This window comes from Emys orbicularis, chromosome 6 (genome assembly GCF_028017835.1).
Source record: "Emys orbicularis isolate rEmyOrb1 chromosome 6, rEmyOrb1.hap1, whole genome shotgun sequence".
Taxonomy (NCBI): Eukaryota; Metazoa; Chordata; order Testudines; family Emydidae; genus Emys; species Emys orbicularis.
The window spans coordinates 46,303,407-46,323,402 of record NC_088688.1 but is presented as its reverse complement, the minus strand read 5'-3'; the positions used below and the strand labels follow the sequence as shown (position 1 = coordinate 46,323,402).

Below are 19,996 nucleotides of genomic sequence, written 5' to 3'. Positions count from 1 at the left end.
TTATGTGTTTGTTAAATGACTCCTAGGGCACGCACACTTCTCATAACAGTACTGCAATGGTGGAAATACACTGCGCTTCACACAATTGAAAAGATGAGCTGCTAAAATGCTCAGAATCCTCTTACCTACACCAATCTGGGCCTGGGGGGCTCATATTCCAATATTCATGCACTAATTAGGGCATATATTTCCCAAAATATCTAACTTATTTCTCTAGAAGTAGCTTCTTTTGGAGTTAGTGAACTGTAGCTTTTTAAAACTAAGATAAAGGTCATGAATGTGTGAAATGATAAATTTGTATAATCTCTTTAAGAAGTTCTGATTACTAAAGACTTGTTTAAGCTCTGCTTGAACAAGACTAGTTTCTCCATTGCCTTGAGGGAGAGTGTTGCCTAGTGGATAAGGCACAGAGCTGAAGGCCTGGGTTCTAGCCCTAGCTTTGCCGTTCACCTGCTGTGACCTTGGCCAAATCATTTCATCTTTGGCTGTGTCCCGTCTCAGCCTGTCTGTTTTTTCTATCTGTTTGTACAGTGCCTAGCACAATGGGGCCCCAAGCTGGTTGCGCACTTCAGTAGCTACTATAATAAATAATACTTCCAAGTTTATGTCCACTAAAAATGGGTGCGTTAAAAACTGTCAGTACGAAGTTAGCAGCTGCATTCTATGCTGTATCTTTTAATTTCAATAATCCAATCAGGAGGTTGCAAAGTCATGGATCACTTTTTTTGCCAGACACAACTGTGTCCAAACCAAGACTGAATATGCCACTTGGTGACGTCAGTGACCTAGAATGACTCCCAGACCAACTTCTGTAACGGGAGGACATCACACCTGTCATGGTGACCAGTGACTTCGCCCTCCCTACCAACATCCTTTCTCTTACCTGGTCTAATCCTCAACTAACTCGCTTTCACCAGTTAAATACAAAAGTACTTTATGGTCAATAAAAGCAAAACTCATTAGTTGTAACTGAAACAGAGGAAAGGAAGTAAACTAGCTGTAAAAATAAGTATCTATATTGATCAGCATTAACTCAGTCTTTAAGTGATTGAAGAACATTATTCTTTTAATATTTCCACAACTAAAAATTACATGAAAATTAGAGAAGACTGGATCCCTCAGTCTTATACTTTGAGCTTTATGCTCTTAGATCTGTTCTTATAAGTAGCTTAAAACTTATGTACAGTATTACAAAAATTACCCTGTACACCTGGAATTCAGTTTCTTATCCAATGCTGAGAGAGAGCCTGGTTCTAATCATTTCTAACTGAACCTTAACTGAGTTGAAGTTAAACTTGCCTCTTGTCCTGTTTCCTTTGTGAAGTATATTGGAATTTCATGAGCATGGAATGCTTAAGTATTTCTAGAAACTAGGTCGAAAGAAAACTCACATTTTTAAATATCTGATGGACTGGCAGTGTGGGTGTGTAAATGACAGATTTTCTTGTTAATTCTCATACTGACTTGCACATTCCATTTAGTTTAATATACATATATGTTGTTAATTTCCCTTCAGAAACCTAAAGAATCTGAGGAACATATTGTGGTTTTAAAGTTTATCTGGCATGACACATGAGGGTTTTGTTAATAAGTTTCCAAGGAGGTGTCAGGTTTCCAAAAGTAGAATTAAACTTCCAGTGTATTTTTGTTCAAGAGATGAAAATACACTTACCTCAGCTGACAATTAGCTTTCCTGCCTTAAAAGGAACATTCATAGAAACTTGTTACTGCCATAGAATCGTAGGACTGGAAGAAACCTCGCAAGGTCATCTAGTCCAGTTTCCTGCACTCATGGCAGGACTAAGTATTATCTAGACCGTCCCCGACAGGTATTTGTCCAACCTGCTCTTAAAAATCTCCAACGACGGAGATTCCACAAACTCCCTAGGCAATTTATTCCAGTGCTTAACCACCCCAGACAGTCAGGAAGTTTTTCCTGATGTCTAACCTAAACCGCCGTTACTGCAATTTAAGCCCATTGCTTCTTGTCTTATCCTCAGAGGTTAACAAGAATAATTTTTCTCCCTCCACCTTGTAACAGCTTTTTATGTACTTGAAAACTGTTATCATGTCCCCTCTGTCTTCTCCTCTCCAGACTAAACAAACCCAATTTTTTCCATCTTCCCTCATAGGTCATCTTTGTTAGACCTTAATCATTTTTTTGCTCTTCTCTAGACTTCTTCCAATTTGTCCACATTTTCCTGAAATGTGGTGCCCAGAATTGGACACAATACTCCAGTTGAGGCCTAATCAGCATGGAGTAGAGCAGAAGAATTACTTCTTGTGTCTTGTTTACAACACTCCTGCTAATTATATCCCAGAATCATGTTTGCTTTTTTTGCAACAGTGTTACACAGTTGACTCATATTTAGCTTGTGATCCACTATGACCCCAAGATCTCTTTCCGCAGTATACCTTCCTAGGCAGTCATTTCCCATTTTGTATGTGCGCAACTGATTATTCCTTCTTAAGTGGAGTACTTTGCATTTGTCCTTATTAATTACACCCTATTTTATTTCAGACCATTTCTGCAGTTTGTCCAGATCATTTTGAATTTTAATCCTATCTTCCAAAGCACTTGCATCCCCTCCCAGCTTGGTATCATCTGCAAACTTCATAGGTGTACTCTGCCATTATTTAAATAATTGATGTTGAAATGGTATGCGTCTAGGTATACAACCAGATATACTGTATATGATGAACTTTTCCTAGATATTCTACAAATTCAATGATGCATCTCTTCTATCAAACTCATTAGAATATTTTAGTTTTTAAAAATATCTTTAGAATATTCAAATTCAAGGAAACCTTTGGGACTTTCGAGTTTAAAAATTGCAAATACATTTCTTCAAAGGACAATATTCGGTGCTGTCTTGTACCAGTGTTTTGTATGCATACCTTTTTGCATGAAAAAGCGGTACATAAGGAGAACTTCATCCAGGGGTAGTTTTGCCCAATTCTGGTCGCAGGACAGCACCTCTGCTTGTGACTGGGGAGAAAAATGGATATGTTCTGTATACAGCTGTACCCTGTGTGCACCTCATTCTCCTCCTAAACAGCACTTGGAGTCCATTAACTATGGCCCCAGTGCAGAAAAGCATTTGGATTCAGAAAAGAATTTAAGCACATACCCAAGACTCATTGAGTCAATGTTAAGCATGTACTTAAGCCCTTTCCTGAATGAGTGCATAAAATAGTTGTAATAAATTTCTGTCTGCTGAAATAAGTTCTAGCAAGATCACCAAAGGTTGGAGAAGGCAGCTACAGAAGGAGACAAATTTGAATTGAGTATAGCTAGGGCAAACTCATTTTGAGAGAGCTTCTGCTTCACTGGCATATTGGAGTGAATTCAGGAGCAGTAGCTGGCAGAATGAATCCCTCTGAAGCTATTCTGTGTGTCTGAGCAGTCACATGCAGTAAAGAGAAGCTATGGACAGAGGGAATAGAACATTGCTACCTTGCCTCCAGTAGGTTGAGCAGACTTCCTGCTCCAGCTATGTATGCATCAGAATATGGTAATTCAGTTTACTGACATTTCTGGAGTTATTGCCTTTTTCCTTATGTATGAATTTCTAATACATCAATAAAAAATTGATCCAAACTCAAATGTTTTGTGTCAAGTAAGAATGAAAGTAATAGAATAGAAGACCATAAAATCTTTTCTCACCATTTCTTGTTGGATATAAACGTTTAGTCTTGAAAATTAAGACAGTGGTTTACATAGATTAAAAAGAAGTCCTCAAATAACAACTGAACATAGAAGTTTCACTGCTCGTATTTCAAAATGACTTTTTTCAAAAACCCTATTGTTACATTTTCTTTGTCTTTGAAGCATGGCATATACTATACATTACTCTTTATCCATTAATCTCTATGTATTACTTATGCTATTAGCTTGTAAAGAGATGTACCTAGTTTGTGTAACAGTGTATTGTGTTGTAGTAGAGCTGTGTAACAGGATGTTCTTGGAATAACTGTGGAATGAAAAGACAGCAGGAATTGTGATAACTTCTTACCCCAACCACCAGTGATGAGCTGCCAAAATATTAACAGGTTCCCTCCTCCTCACCCCACGAGGGGGTTGTGGCCGCCCCCCCGGGACTCCTGCCCCATCCAACCCCCCACGTTCCTTCACACACACACACACACACACACACACACACACACACACACACACACACACACACACACACACACACACACACACACACGGATCCCTGCCGCCCCATCCAACCCCTCCTCTCATTCCTGATGGCCCCCCGGAACCCCTACCCCTGACTGCCCCCTGCCGCCCCATCCAAACCCTGCTCCTTCCTGACTGCTCCCCCGGGACCCTTGCCCCCATTCAATCCCCCTATTCCCTGCCCTCTGACCGCCCCACCCCTATCCACCCCCCCCCCAAACTCCCCTGCCCTCTTCCAACACCCCCTCCCTGCCCCCTTACCATGCTGCCTGGAGCCGCTCGGCCGGGACCGGGGCGAGGGCCAGGCCAGGGGCAGCCGGGCTGGAGCCGTGGGGCCGGCACTGGCGCCGCGGGGCCCAGGGGTGCTCGGCTGGGGACGGGACAGGGACGGGGGCACTGGACCGGGCTGGGGCTGCTCGGCTGGGACCAGGAGCTGGGCCGGAGGGATCCGCGGGGCCGGAGCCGGGGGCGCTTGGCTGGGGCCGGGACCAGGCTGGGGCTGTGGGTGCTCGGCCGGGGGTGCCAGGCCGGAGGGAGCCACTTGGCTGGGACCAGGAGCCAGGCTGGAGGGAGCCGCTCGGCCGGGCTGGGCCAGCCGCACCTCCCCTTCCCCCGCGCCCTAGCTTACCTGCGTGCCTGCTGCTTGTTTCAGGCTTCCCGCAAACATCTGATTCGTGGGAAGCAGGGGAGGGGGAGGAGAAGGGGGGCGGAGCGTTCAGGGGAGGAGGGGGAAGTGAGCTGGGGCCGGGGTGGACAGCTGCCGGAGCTTTTGTTAAATAAAGCCCTTTTAGAACCGGTTGTCTCGGAACAACCGGTTCTGAAAGGGCTTCTAAATTTAACAACCGGTTCCTGCGAACCGGCTCCCGCTCACCACTGCCAACCACAAAAAAACACCACTTTAAATATCAGGACATAGCAATTTCCTTTTTGTTTAGAATTTTTTTTTTTTCTCGTAAGAAAATGTTGCATGTTCTCTGCTCCTAGAGATGCTTCTTTCTTTAAGCAGTACACAGTAATACACATTATTAATTTGTATGTTGCTTCTGAAGTTCAGCAAATGTCTTTGTTTCTAAATATTCAGTATAAATCCAGGTGGCTCATAAAAGATTTATGTATATGTCAGACTTTGGAAAGATCTGTGTTTCCATCTCTCACTTTGTCAGTCCTAAGTTAAGTGATACAAATGCACCTGTATTTAGCTATCTAGATTCTTATTATAGCATCTATCACCATGATGATTGAATCTCCCAAATAATAAAGGGAACAGAAGCCTATAAACTTTGATACAAAAATGTGCACATATCAAAAATCCATTATTTAGTTTAATACTGCTGTTAATAGAAGCTCTGAAATCTAAAATACCTTTGAAAAAATATCAACAGTGTGTGTGTGTGTGATCTTTAATTTTTTTAACTGAGTCACAAATGAGGAAACTAAATGCATCCTATGACAGCTGTTTTATAATAGCCATTGTTTATTTCTCTGAAAAGGACAAAAAGACTTGTAGTTGATGTGATACGAACGCAACCAGGAGATACACTCTTAGAAATCTTAGAAACACCAGCTTCTGCACAACAGGTAAATGTTCTCCTCTTCATATAATATATCTTAATACCTTGTCCTGTATTTAAAATAGGTAACAAATTTCTCTGACCATTAACAATGGAGAAAAATATTCTTTTTTATCATAACAAATCATAAAATGAAAATACATATTTTTAAAAAATTCTTCAGATCTATCAGGAAATCAGTTCTTTATTTTGGTTCCTTTTTTTTCTTTCATGTGGATAACTTGGAATTAAAATCAGAAATTAATATGCAGTTTTAAAAACTACTTCAGAGATAGCTATTTTATTTCACGGGTCTTACTAAAAAGTCCCATTTAGATCACAGGGCTTATTCCTACTTGAAAATGTTGATCTTTTATACTAAAACACCTAGAGTAAGATTGAAGTTGTACTGTCATGTATCCAGGAAATTATTTTTAACATAGTTTATGAAAGTGTCTGTAGTCTTTGATTTTTATACCATCAAATGCACCAATGTAAGTTATCTTATTACATATTTCATGAGAAAAAACTAGGATCTTAATTTCAAGCATTTTCCCATTTAGTTTCTTTGTTTATGCAATATAAACAAACAACCGTGTGGGAAAACTGCCTGTCGCCTTCCTTGGTATGGGAATTGCGTGGGAATCTCTTGTCTTCTGCAGACTTCTCTCAACTGTTGCAGCGTGAAATATTTAGTGGATGCACAAGCTATATCAGTGATGTCAAGAAAAGCCAAAATGTTACCTTTTAAAACAAAACAAATGGGGGGAGGGCACTTTTAAGGACTGTGGGCCCCTATTGAAGTCCATAAGAGTCTTTCCACTGATTTGAATGGGTTTTGGATCAGTCCGTGGGACTGCAGTTCAAACACATTTCCTATGTCCCAGCTAACAAATTTACGAATTCATTAATAATGGATAATGCACTGTGTCCGTAACGGATTCCATGACTTTCCGTGACTTCTGCAGTGACTGGTGTGGCTGGCTTCGGGGCTGCCCCAGCAGATCAGGCAGTACCTGGGCCAGCAGCACTGGCCGCTGCTGGGGCAGCATGGGTGTGGGAGGGGGCTCAGGGCTTGGGGCAGGGCATTGGGGTGCAGGGCGGTGCTTACCGAAGGGGGGGCTCTGCCCATGTTTGCAGCGCTGCCCTCGCAGCTCTTATTGGCTGTGGTTCCCGGCCAATGGGAGCTGCGGAGCCAGAGCTTGTGGCAGGGGCAGTGTGGGGAGCCACCTTGGCCTTCACTCCCCCTAGGAGCTGCAGGGACATGCAGAGCTGGGTAGGGAGCCTGTCAGCCCTGCCAATCCTCTTTCTCCCCCACCCCATGCACCAGCGAGGGTACTGAGCCGTGAGCTGCCGCCTGGCACCCTTCCCCCACCACCAGTGGGGGTCCTGGGCTGCGGACTTCCACCCAGCCCCTCCCCGAGCACCAGTGGGTGTCCTGGGCCACTCCCACGGCACCTCCGGACGCGCCTCGCCCCCCCCCCCCATTTTAGTTAGGGGTAGATAGTACAAGTCACAGGCAGGTCACCGGCTGTGAATTTTTGTTTACTGCCCATGACCTTTATTAAAAATACCCGTGATTAAAATGTAGCCTTAATAATGGACCTACTTTAAGGTGCCTTCAAGAGGCATGCTAAGAGTTTAGTCAACATGGATATAAACATAGCATTTATTTTACACAGTCTTGTTCTGAGTTCTCAGTTATCTCTTTTACATAGAGGTGAGAGCATTGGGACACTTTTTTTATATATATTTGTTATGAACAGGTAAGCAACTGTTTTTTTCCATATTTTGTCCAGGAATCCGAGCACTTAAAAGTGGTAGAGAAACGTGCCATCTTAGATTCCAAAACTCCTGAGAAAATGAAGCACAGTCAGTCTATGCTTGAAGATGGGCAGCTACCAATAGAACAAAAAAAAAGGAAAATACAAAGAAATCTTCGCACATTGGAACAGGCTGGATTAGTGTCTTCAGCAAATAAGTACCAAGAAATCATCAATGAGATTGCTAAGGTAATTGGAATGTGCTGTTTTCTTTTAAGTTTTCTAAAAATGCACCTACCCTTTCACCATATGCACATGTACATGTGATAAACATCCTCATACAGAATACCAAACTGAGTCACCTCAGTATGCAAATAATGATTCCATCTCAGAAAGAAAAATTTAGACCGTCAAAATAAGTGAGGAAATAAATTTAGTTGCTAAAATACTTAAATACATGATTGCTTGAGCTGAATAACGTACAAGGGTGTGCACTTTTCCTCTATTATCCACACTACACAAGTGATGAAGAGTAACTGACAATCTCCAATACTATGGAGATTTGTATGTCGCTCTTTTATTGGTATCGATAAACATACACCGCAAATGGCAGGTGCTAATGCGAGAGGGTAAGCTACTTTTTTTCCATTTAAAATTAAACAAATTTTTCAAAGCACAATGTTTTGAGTAATCACTGGTTTCATCTTTACAGAGCTTAAAAGTTAAGAAACCAAATAAAAATAGCAGTCAGAAAAAGGATTTCCTTACATACCTTTGACATAAGACAAAATAGCTGCAGCAATGATGAAAAACCATAAAGGAGGGTGTTTTTTCTCCATTATCTCAATAAAGAGTTAAACTTGTAGCAACCAACCACCTTGACCCAAATCAGAATCCCCATTCTTGCTTGTATTGTCCATTTAGTGTAGTTAATGTGAAAATATATTCATTTGCATCAGCTATTGTCATGAGAGAAACACTTTTTTGAAAAGGTAAAAGGTTGGTTGATTGCAAATACGCATAGCCAGATATGTTTTCTAATACTGTAACTGAGGGATTGCCTCTCTCCCATGCTGCCACAGTTGTAATCAGAAGGTTGTGCTCAAGCTGCAACCTCCTTGTTACAAGAGGTGTGGTAGGGGGCATCTGGCAGGGCATCCTCTGTGAGATCCCGGAACTTGCTCCCTCCCTTTTCTGAAATAGTCCAGGTCCGATGACCTTCCAGGCCTGCTGCAGAAGACATCTGTTTACGAGGGCTTTTGAAGTAGGTGTAGGGAATGCTTCCTAGACAAATGGGTGTGAAGTTTTTTGTAGGTAGCTGGCTGAGCCCAGACTGAATTGATCATTTTAAAGTTGCTGACATTTTTTAATTGTTAATTTGTGTTAGGGCACTTTGACTGGCACTCTTTTAGTTTGTTTTTTTTTAATCAACATAATTAATATCCAAGGTTGAGAGATGGATACTTTTAAGAGAGTAATCTAGTTTTATCCTTTGAGTATGAACTGATGCACAACCCACTGTAGGAGTCCATGTGCCTCATGTACAGTTGGAGTCTTTGAATAGCAGCATCCTTCAGGCTCTGTGTGGACCCTGTACTACCTTGAGCTCTCATGCGGTCGCAACCCTCCCGCGGTTCCCTCTTACCACCTGTGGTAGCAAGACTGAAACCAGTGAGTGCCTCGGAAGGAAGGACCAAAATACTAGCCCTCTAGAGACAAATCCTCCAAGTTCTCTGTTGCTTCAAGCGTGGGAGGTGCTAGCACAGGGAAGGAGTGATCTTGGCATAGGTGGCATTGCGTGCCTTACAAACACACTGTTGAACTCGTCACAGTGCTGACGTACATAGTGGTAGAGGAGTAGATATCCACATCTGAGAATCCTCCACACAGAGACCACTATTGACATCACCTCCCCAGGCACTGATGTCACGTACACTATGGCACCCCCACTGGAGGAAATATACTCCTTGTTGCTGTCCCTGAGCCATTGAGTCACAATGTCAAGAAGGGGGAGAACCTCACAGAAGGTGCCGGAGGCTCCCAGTGGCTCCCCGTCATAGGCAAAACACGAGTGGCACTGTGTTCATCAACCTCAGCCCAGCCAACGCCTGTACAGTGTGCATGTCTCAGAGCAGATCCCCTTCTCATGTATCACAAAAGAAGAGATCTCACTTCCCAGTGGCAGCAATGGCCAGGCCTTCCATGCCAGAGACACATAACCTCCACAAACAGGTTGAGGCTACACAGGAAGAACCCCATCAACCTCTTTCTCCATCAGAAGTCGTCATTGTCACTAGATGAAGCAGTAACACTAGCCACAACATTAGCACTGGACTACTTTAAAGTGTTGTAGGACCTTTCAATCCCAGGCCCACAGACCCTGGACATCACAACCTCAGTAATCTGGGAAAAGTCCCATAAACTCTGACATCCTGAACTTCTCAACCTCTACCAGGATTGCCCTCCTCATTAACAACAATATACACTAGCTGGTGAAGGGACTTTGGCAGACCTTGGCCGCTCTTCCTGCTACATTCAAGAGGATTGAGAAAAGGTACCAAGCATCATGCCAAGGCTGTGAATTCCTTATGGCTAACCTAACCCAGGGTTCCTGGTGAAACTGGTATTATACACAAATCCAGAACTACAAAGGGCACCCCAAAAGAGGAAGACTCTAAGAAATGGAATCTCTTCAGGTGCAAGTTTTATTCCTTTGCTTCAGTACAGCTCCATATCATGAACTATCAGGCCCTATTCACAAAATATAACTGTATTACATGAAGGATGAAGTTCTTCCTAACCAAGCTCCTACAGGACAGTAGGGAGGAACTGAAAGATGACATAAAGGAAGTTGCAGGGGACCCTTGTCACATTAACATTGCAACCAAATGGCCTTGTTGCTTCATCTAGGACCCATAGAAGAGGTATCACAAGAGTTCAGGGGAAAAGGCTTCTGCTCCCCATATTTTCTTCTTCTGCAGAGGAAAGGTGGTCTTTGTCCTATCCTAGACCTGAGTAAACAGAACAAATACATACACCGCCTCAGTTTCAGGATGGTGATGCGTGCCACGGATCTCAGGGCCATGGTCCCTCAGATCCTGGGTCTGTTCAATGTCCTAGGCCTGAAATTGAACAATGAAAAGTCAACTTTATTGCTTCTGCATTCATCAGGGCAGTCTTGGATTTGACCTCAGCCAGGCTTTCCTGCCTTATTCCAGATTTCATACTATATGGGAACTCTGTGCACTCCTCAATGACCATCCTCAGACCACTGTGAGGAATTCCCACAGACTTTTAAGTGATATGGCAGCATTCACATAAGTCCACCCCTAATGCCAGGCTGTACCTGAGAGATTTTCAGGCATGGCTCAAGTCAGTTTATTGCCCTCAGATTCATCATCCAGACAAGCTGGTGTACATCCCTGACAAAGTACTGCCATGAGGCAAGACTCCCTGTGCAGGGGAGTTCTTTTCTTTCTCCCTATCCCTATCATGACTTTGGTAATGGATGGTTCAGCTGTGGGTTGGGGAGTGCATCTGGGTTACACATAAATGTCCGCAAATTACATGCAGTATTCTGTGAATATTGGCAGTTCCTGATGCACGTTTAGGGCAAGACTTTTCAGCTCCACCACAGCAGTGTTTTATGTGAACAAGCATGGGGGTGCCATGTCAGACAGCCTCTGTTAGGAGGCAGTCAAGTTGTGGAACTGGTGCATTCAGAACTTTGTCAATCTCAACGCATCACACCTGCCAGGCTGGCCTGGCAATTAGCCTGGGCAAGTCCTTCAATTTTGAATACTAATGGTCGCTCAACACAAGCATTCTAACTGGTGTGTTCTGTCCATACATCTGTTTGCAACTCGAAGGAACAGGAAGTATTCCTGCTTCTGTTCTAGGGTGGGTCACAGCCCAGGGTCAATATCAGACGCTTTCCTGTTTCTGAGAAACAAAGAGCTCCTCTGTGCATACCTGCCAATACCCCTTATTCCCAGGGTCATTCTCAAGCTCAATCAAGATCAGGGCAGTATTATTCTTATAGCTCCAGCCTGGCTGAGACAGACATGGTATTCAAACCTCTGCAAACTGTTCACTCATAAACCTTTGTTGCCAGTAACCTGAGACCTCCTGACACACAGCCATGGGTGGATGCTGCACCCAGACTTGTAAGTGCTGCACCTTACGGCATGGTTTAATGCAGAAAAGGCACATTGCTCAGTTGCAGTCTAGAATGCGCTCCTTAATAGCGGACAGCCATCCAAAAAAGCTATTTAGTTGAGTTAATGAAAATGTTTTTTCCATCTCAGCAGCCTCTGGTAATGTGGCCCTGACTCAGATGAAGATTTAATCAATTCTGGACTATATTTTGCTCCTTAAGGAGTCAGGGCTAGAGCTCTTAGCTCTATTAGGGTGACTCTAGTGGCCATCTCAGCATTTCACCCTCACATAGATGGAAAGACGGTCTTTGCTCACCCAATCACTACCAGGTTCCTGAATGGTGTGAATGTTTGTCAGAGCCGCAACGTTTTCCTGGCTTTAAATCTGGTGGTGTCTGTGCTTATGGACCCTCTTTTTGAGCCTTTACCATTGTGCTTGTTTCTACACCTGACAGCAAAGGTAATCACCTTAGCAGCCATCATCTCTTCCAGGAGGGTGGGAGATCTGAGTGCACTGGTCATGAATCCACCCTACGGTGTTCTACAAAGACAAGGTTCAGCTGAGACCAAACCACAGATTCCTCTTGAAGATGGTGTCCAATTTTAAGTTGAATTAGTGTACCTGCCTACCAGGTTTCTTCCCAAAATTGCGTATCCATAAGGAGGAGGAGCAGCTCCATACCATGGACATTCGCGCATTGGTGTTTTTAGCTAGGTAGGACAAAGCCTTTTTCGGGGTGTCTTTCCAGTTTTTCATCTTATGCGGAACGTATGAGAGGCCACCCGATGACAACTCACAGGCTCTCAAAATGGATCACCAGCTGCATTACAATGTGTTGTGCTGCCAAAGGAGTAATGTCTCCTGACAGACTCTCAGTGCACTAGACCAGAGCTCGTTTGACCTCAGCAGCATTTGTGGCACATGTCCCAGTTATGGACCTCTGTAGAGCAGCAAAGTGGTCTTTTGTAGTTATACATTTGCCAGGCATAACTCAGTCTGCTGCATCACAGGAAAATGCAAATGTTGGGAAAGTGGTCCTACAGACCCTCTTCCAATGAGACTTTGTGCCCTGCCTCCTGGAGTATCAGCTTGGGAGTCGCCAATAGTGTAATGGACATATGTAAGCACTCAAAAGACAAAATGGTTACTCACCTTCTCATAACTGTTGTTCTTTGAGATGTGTTGCATATGTCCATTATACAACCCACCTTCCTTCCCTGATGCTTCAGCCTTTATATCCTGGCTTTGGAGCATGAGGAGTTTAGCAGTGGGTGGGGCCTTTATGGATACTGCTGGGGAAAACACTCTAGCACCAGTGCGTGCACATCTACAGCATAATGGACCTATGCAATATATATTGAACAACAGTGATGAGAAATCCTGCATGTTGTTAGGGGGGTAAACTAGATCAGTGGTTCTCAACCTGTGGTCCATGGACCCCTCGGCAGGCTATCTCTAAGGAATCCACAGAAAGTTGTCATTACTATAGAACAGGGGTTTTCAACCTGTGGTCCGTGGGCCCCAGAGGTCTGCAGACTGTCTAAAATGTCCAAAGGGGTCTGCCCCTCCATTCAAAAATGTTTAGGGGCCCACAAATGAAAAAATGCTGAGAATCACTGGACTAGATGACCCTTGTGGTCCCTTCTAACCCTGTGATTCTATGCAAAGGTGAGTAACAGTCTTTTTTTTCAAGATGTAGTCCGTGTGGGTCCTATGACCAGCTCTCAAACTCAACTTTGAGTCCTTAGCAACCCAGGCTTTTGCTTGTGGGGCCCTGAGGAAGATTGTGGCTGTTCTGCCCTTTATGCCCTTGCATGGGAGCATGAGGAAGCACAGAACATGTGTGGCCCCAGGCACTGCTAATCAAGACTCCAATTGTACACACAAGGGACATGCGCACCTACAGTGGGATCCACACTAAGTACAACATCTTGAAGAACCACAGTTATTATAAGTAACAGTTTTTATTGTGTTTTAAAGACCTAAAAATAATCATCACATGAATAGATAAGTCCTTTATATTCTGCAGTGTCCTAGAACTGAGTCAGAACTGTCAATGGCATTTCACCCTATCCCAAATATTTGTCTGATTCTTAAAATCTGACATATTTACTCGGTCCTCACCACTGTTTGTAAATTATATACACTGGAGTGAAGAAGCTGACTAAGTCTCTACCTGTAGCATCAATGTATTGGGAGAAATAACATACCATTCAAAATAAAGGTTTTATAGATTTTTCTTAACTAGTTTTCTTGACTTCTTTGGGTCTTCAAATAAGTCAATGGTCATCGAATAATGGTTTATTTGCTGAAACATGGACTCTCTCTTCAGCATAATAGGCAGAAATAATTATAAATGATAAAAGAAATATGCTTTTATAAGCAGCTGACTAAATTGCACATAAATGGGTTAGGGATGTCATTATCCATTTTGCACAACTAAATGCTATTCTTTGTACACATAAGATTTGTATCTGCACTTTAAAAAAACCACTTCTGGGAAATATGAGCAAGTGCAATATTATAATTCATGTTTTTCCCCAGTAAATGAGTGAGCAATAAGTTACTATTCAGTCATAGAAGTATTGAACAGATTTTGGTGGTGGTTTGTGAGGAAATAACTTTTATTTTAAAAATTCAAATCAATTTATTATTCAATAAAACAATTCAATTCAAAACTTTTTACCTTAGGACATCCGAAATCAAAGAAGATACCGACATCATCGAAAAGCTGAATTAGTGAAACTCCAACAAACTCTGTCTGCACTTCAATCCAAGACAGCATTTTATGAAGATCAAGTAAATTATTACAACACCTATATAAAAACCTGCTTAGACAACTTAACAAGAAAGTGAGTTGAAAGATTTCTTTTTAATGTCTAAAGAGAGTTCCAAATGCCAGTGATGTAAGTGGAGGGCTTCACCTTTAGTTGAAAATTTGAGTATAATTCACATGTAAAAAGTGAACCAGAGTTGTCACTAACTGTTGAATAACTACACAGCGAAAAGGAGACAGTGATAATAAATTTCTTTGAAGCCTCCTTTTAAAAAGCCTTTATTTAAAAAAAAAAAAAAAAAAAAAAAAAAAAAAGTCTGACAGGTATGTTTTCAATTTATTGGTCTTAAATTAGAAAGTTTAATTGGAGTTTACCAGTGGGAGTACGCATGTGCATGCTCCATGTGCGACTTTGCATTGGGGCATCACTATTATTTTCCTCCTCACTCTGAGGCAACTTGCTTGAAGGTGGAGGGATATAGAATAGTACTAACTTTTTAAAATATTTCTTTGCTAAAATATGCTTTGTGATGCAAGTATTTGACACTTGTCTGGGATGATCTGCATAACTCACTCCTGGATTACTGCATTACTCATGAGATAAAGCCACAACTAAGAGTACACAATGTAAAGTTTTATTGACATAAGTTGTGGGTTCTTTAAGGGAGAAGGACTTCGGGTTTTTTTGTTTTTTAAAAAAAAGAAAATCTGTTGTCACTTCTATCACTTTACATCTTACTATAAGTTAAATATAACCAGCTGCTAAAATTTAAGTTTTCAGCAGCTGAAAATCTTTACAAAAATATGTAGATTATTCAGACAAAATGTCTCCTGTTTTTTCTGTCTAATAGTAATTCCAGTAATGCTCAGATCTGTTCCTTTTCTTTTTTCCTCCAGTTTGTTTCTTTCTATTGTTAAATTTTTATTTTTTTATGTGAAAGTTGGTTACAGTTAACGAGAGCCTTCAGAAGAACACACAGGAGTGAAGGAAGAACTAAACTCTGTTAGCCGTTCCTTTGCTAAGAACTATGGAGAAGAGGAAAGAAATAAGTCTGAAGGAGAAATGTGTTTGGTGGTGGATTAACCACAAACTTTTCTCTTCTACAGAAATTCTCGGAGGTCAATTAAATTAGATGGAAAAGTAGAAGAGAAGGGAAGCAAAAAACTTAAGCACACATCACTAAAGTACACAGCAGCAAGACTACATGAAAAAGGTGTCATTCTAGAAATTGAAGATCTTCAAACCAACCAGTGAGTATGACGTTAAACCTGCTCAGAGCCAAGGAAATTGACAACTCTTTAACCAGTCATTGTTTTGGTAAAAGTTCAGAAATGTCAGCATTCTTTTTTCCTCACATTACTGTAGAGATTTTTATACATTAGGAAGGGAAATTAGTTGCGTATCCTAATTAACTTTTTCCCCGTTGTCTTTGTAGTTTGCTACTTAATTACTTTTTTTTTAAGAATAGGCACCATATTATTGCAACATTATAGCACACTTCTAGATGTTCCATTTAAAGTAATTTAATAAGCGCTGATACAGCTGACTTGCTGAGCAGCTATTGCCTTTTCATCCACTGAGTAATCATTTTAATAAACTTTTGAGTAAAGCAGGCATTATGCTGAAATTGCCATTAGTGAAAATAATTCAGTTTTGAAGCTTCTGAATCCTGACTTCTCCCTCCTCCTGAGACACTTGGGCTTCAGCTCTCTTCCTGCAAATACCAGAGAGAGGTCACACGTGACTTCTCTGTGCTTCCTTCCACCCTTGTCCCAGATTCTCTGCCTTTGGCAGTGCAAACAGAATTGGTTGTTGAAGTCTCCTGCATTATCCAATATCCTAGGTTTCATAACTCTGGGACACCTGCAAGCAGAATATCTCACCTTTCTCTCACCCTTTCTCCCTTAGAGGACCAAAACATTTTCAGGGTGCTTTTTGTCATTCCCGCCCTCCGAAACAGGACAACCTGCGGAGTTCTATCATACTGAGCAAACCGAAGAGAACAAACTGAAAATCAAGGAGTGCTTCATTTGTGAGGAGACCTTGAGGGGGGCTCATTAATTTAACACCTCTCACAATCAACTGGTCCGGTCTATTTAAAAAAAAAAATTCCAGAGTTCCTTCCCGTTCACTTAAGTGAGTTATTGTCAAGAGCAAGGAGTCTGGCATATTTTCCAACTAGCCTTCTTTAAAGAGGAGAATCCAGTCCCTTAGGAGGATGCTTCTTTGCATTTCCTTTCCAATAACATATTCAAGGATGAGAAGCGCAAAAGCTCAACCCTCCCTCCTTCCCTTCACATGAGCTACACCTCAAAAGCCCCAAGTGCAATGGGAAAGTGGGCCCCCAATCCGAATGAAACTTCATTCCCAAAGGCAAAATGAATATATATATTTTTAAAGAAGCCAAACACCAGAAAATACAAAGGACAAAGTACCCTAGATCTTCATCTTCCATGAGCTCCAGTTTCTCTTCCAAAGAAGGAGCTTTGTTTGGAGAACTCCTGGCTTTGAGAAAAACCCAAACTTAAAGCAGCATGAGAAGTTCTTTCCTTCAGGCATGTTTGAAACCATGGAGAGGAAGGTTGAAGACACCATCAAGATGTAGCCAGAGAAAGCCTTACTAAGCTAAAACTAAGGACAGCTATTACTCATCCAAAACAGAGAACTTTCCATCCCCCTACTACGTTGCTCCATTGAAGTAATTGGGGAAGGAGTGGGAAACACCCAACAAAAGGGGAAAAGGCTATTTAAGTCCTGAAATTCTACTTGGTTCTAGCACCTTAACAGGGTTTTCTAGCTCCCCTGAGGCTGATGTAGCAGTAACATCCCTGGCAAAGGACATGGTGTCTTAGCATCTCTTCCTAAGGGAAGGATATCTTATCAAATGCCCTGGTAGATGGAAAGATAGAGGCCACTCTCAGAAGGGACTTCAAAGACTCATGTGTTTTCAGAGCCTCACTGATAGCCACCTGATACGCCAGGACCCAAATGTCCTGGTACATAAAGCTAAAAAGACCTTTTCCCTAAAGATGAAATGTGTTCTTGGCTCTACTTCATATCACACATACTAAGTTAAAGATCAGCAGTGGTCCAAGCTGCTTGGGCTCTTAAAAAGCTGAACAGATCAGAGACGAGAGATCAGTTCAGGGTGGAGACACTAACAGGGACAGAGGGAGGTAAAGGGCAGTGGGCACAATTTCGTTAAGCAGTTAGTTTTGTGTGGGATCCTGGAGAGAGACTGAGGTTTGAGACAGAAGCTTCTGGGGACAGAGGAGCGGGACTCTACAATACACGGTGCTGCCTGTGTGCCATTTGTTACCTCTTCCCTTTAAGGAAACAGAACTTGTGTGTACATTTTGTAAATAAATTACCCTATAGCCATGTCTACACTGCAGACTTCTGCTGGCATAGCAGTGTTAGTCAGGGGTGTGATCCCTTACTGATGTAGCTATGCTAGCAGAAGCCCCTATTGTAGAAGCAGTTGTACTACCAAAACTGTTCCTTTACTGGTATGCTTGTTCTACTTATGGGCAGGGTTGGCTCCAGCATTTCTGCCGCCCCAAGCAAAACAAAACAAAAAAACCCGCAATCGGCGGCGGCAGTTCAGTGGCAGGTCCTTCGCTCCTAGAGGGAGTGAGGGACCTGCCGCCCCCGAATTGCCGCAGGTGCCGCCCCTCTCCCTTGGCCGCCCCAAGCACCTGCTTGTTAAGCTGGTGCCTGGAGCCGGCCCTGCTTATGGGAGGTGGTTTTAGTATACGAGTACAAAGCACAGCTTTGCCAGTGTTCCTGAATCCACACCAGGAGCACTCTGCTGGTATCATATGCTTGTATTCTTATACTGTAAAGCACTGAGAGTGTAAACATAGCCTAAGAAAATACCCAACTCTGCGCTACTGATTTCTGTTCCAAACCAGAAACTGCCCTGCAGTCTCCCAGATTCTGCTACTGTTGGGCATAGGCGCAGTAGTAATACCTATGGTTTCAGATTATGTACTTGTCATGAGTGCATACTGTGCTTAGGAAAATACTAGTGCTTTTAGTACAAATCTTGTTTTCATGGCTTTCTCTATTGTTTCTTGATCATGTGAAATTGTGTGGCATACATTTATACATCCAATTTTTTTAAGGTTTAAAAATGTTATGTTTGACATCACACCTGGTGAAGAAATGGGTGACTTTGAAATCAAAGCAAAATTCTTGGGTGTTCAGATGGAAAAAGTGGAACTCCATTTCCAGGTAAAGTTTAAATTTGCTTTATTGGACCTAAATAAACTTGTATTTAAGCTAAAAATCTACCCTTTCTGATTTTTCATAAACTATTGGAGCAGAATAGTGTAATGGGTGGAATGTAACAGTGTTACTGAGGTAGGATATTAAGATCAGGCTGAGATTGGGTATGTAGAGGGGGATAATTTTAGTTTATATGTATGACAGTACAGTAAGTGTGTCAAAAATTAGTTACTAAATGTCACTTCAGCTGTGACGCATCTAGAACTTGAGGCTCTAGACTTATAAATAAATACCACAATTGTTTTTATTTTTCAAATTGGGAATCATAAAGTGTGAACCCAAGCCAAGGCTAACTTTTTTTTTTCTTAATTGTAGGATTTGCTTCAGATGCAGTATGAAGGTGTAGCTGTAATGAAAATGTTTGATAAAGCTAAAGTGAATGTAAACCTGCTCATATTCCTGTTGAACAAGAAATTCTATGGAAAATGAAGATTGCAGATATCGTGGACTCTGCATCAAATCAGTAGGAATGTCTGTTCAGTATTTTTGCTTTTAAACATTTGTTTGCGGTTGCTATCATTGGACATTGTTTTTGATGTCAAAAAAAGACCAAACTGTTCAGAAGAATATACTTACGTGCCTTTTTCATCATTTGATACTGCAGTAGTAAATTAGAAAATAGATTAATTTAAACATTTCCAGATTTCACTGTGGTGTTGGAACTTTGATTGGAAAGTATGTCATTATTTAGTGACACTCAGCTATTTCGGGGCCAGAGGGGAGGGCAGGTTTTTAAAGTAGGCAGAAAATAAATTTAGTTAAATGGCATAAATATAGACACTTCTTCCTATGAAAACATTTATATTTTTAAATGATCCAAGTTACATAATATAGTTATTAGACTTTTGAAGTATTCTCTGAAAGAAATCCTAATTTGTATCTAAGGGATATTTTTGGCAAATAGTTAAATGCTAAGCCTGTTTTCTGGCAGTTGTCAATTGTAAAGCAAACACCTGTGCAATTTGAAATAAAATTTTATAGGTAATTATAAAGTTACAATAACATTTACTTGTACAAAATATATTTTGTGATTTATTCCTACTAAATAAAAATGCACTACTGTCTCGGGTAAGTAAAACTTTCTACTCACAGCCTTTTAATTTAAGGGGCAAGCTGAATAGTGATCGGTAGGTTTTGGGGTTTTTTTTAATTACTTGAGGTATTTGAATACTTAAATTGCGCCTGTCTGTCTTTTGTACGAAAATCAATAAAATCAGTAAATAAATGCAATAAAATCAGTTTTTAAATGTATTCTTTGGAGATTGTTCTATGTAA

General features: G+C 41.6%; 1 protein-coding gene and 1 long non-coding RNA gene across 2 annotated transcripts in view; one reads left to right on the top strand and one right to left on the bottom strand.

Moving 5' to 3' along the window:
• IQGAP2 (IQ motif containing GTPase activating protein 2) overlaps positions 1-19,486 on the top strand; it is a 105,773-nt gene extending 86,287 nt beyond the window's left edge. The window contains exons 30-35 of the mRNA XM_065407024.1: positions 5,674-5,761; positions 7,533-7,745; positions 14,346-14,506; positions 15,538-15,681; positions 18,559-18,667; positions 19,037-19,486. Coding sequence (XP_065263096.1) covers positions 5,674-5,761; positions 7,533-7,745; positions 14,346-14,506; positions 15,538-15,681; positions 18,559-18,667; positions 19,037-19,150 — 829 coding nt within the window. The 3' untranslated portion in view covers positions 19,151-19,486. The remainder of the gene's footprint in view (positions 1-5,673; positions 5,762-7,532; positions 7,746-14,345; positions 14,507-15,537; positions 15,682-18,558; positions 18,668-19,036) is intronic.
• On the bottom strand, positions 2,863-4,850 carry LOC135880673 (uncharacterized). Its single transcript, XR_010561495.1, has 3 exons — positions 4,812-4,850; positions 3,912-3,974; positions 2,863-2,989 (listed from the first exon to the last, which is right to left on the bottom strand). It is a non-coding gene; the product is annotated as an uncharacterized LOC135880673 (long non-coding RNA).
• Positions 19,487-19,996: the final 510 nt, after the last annotated feature.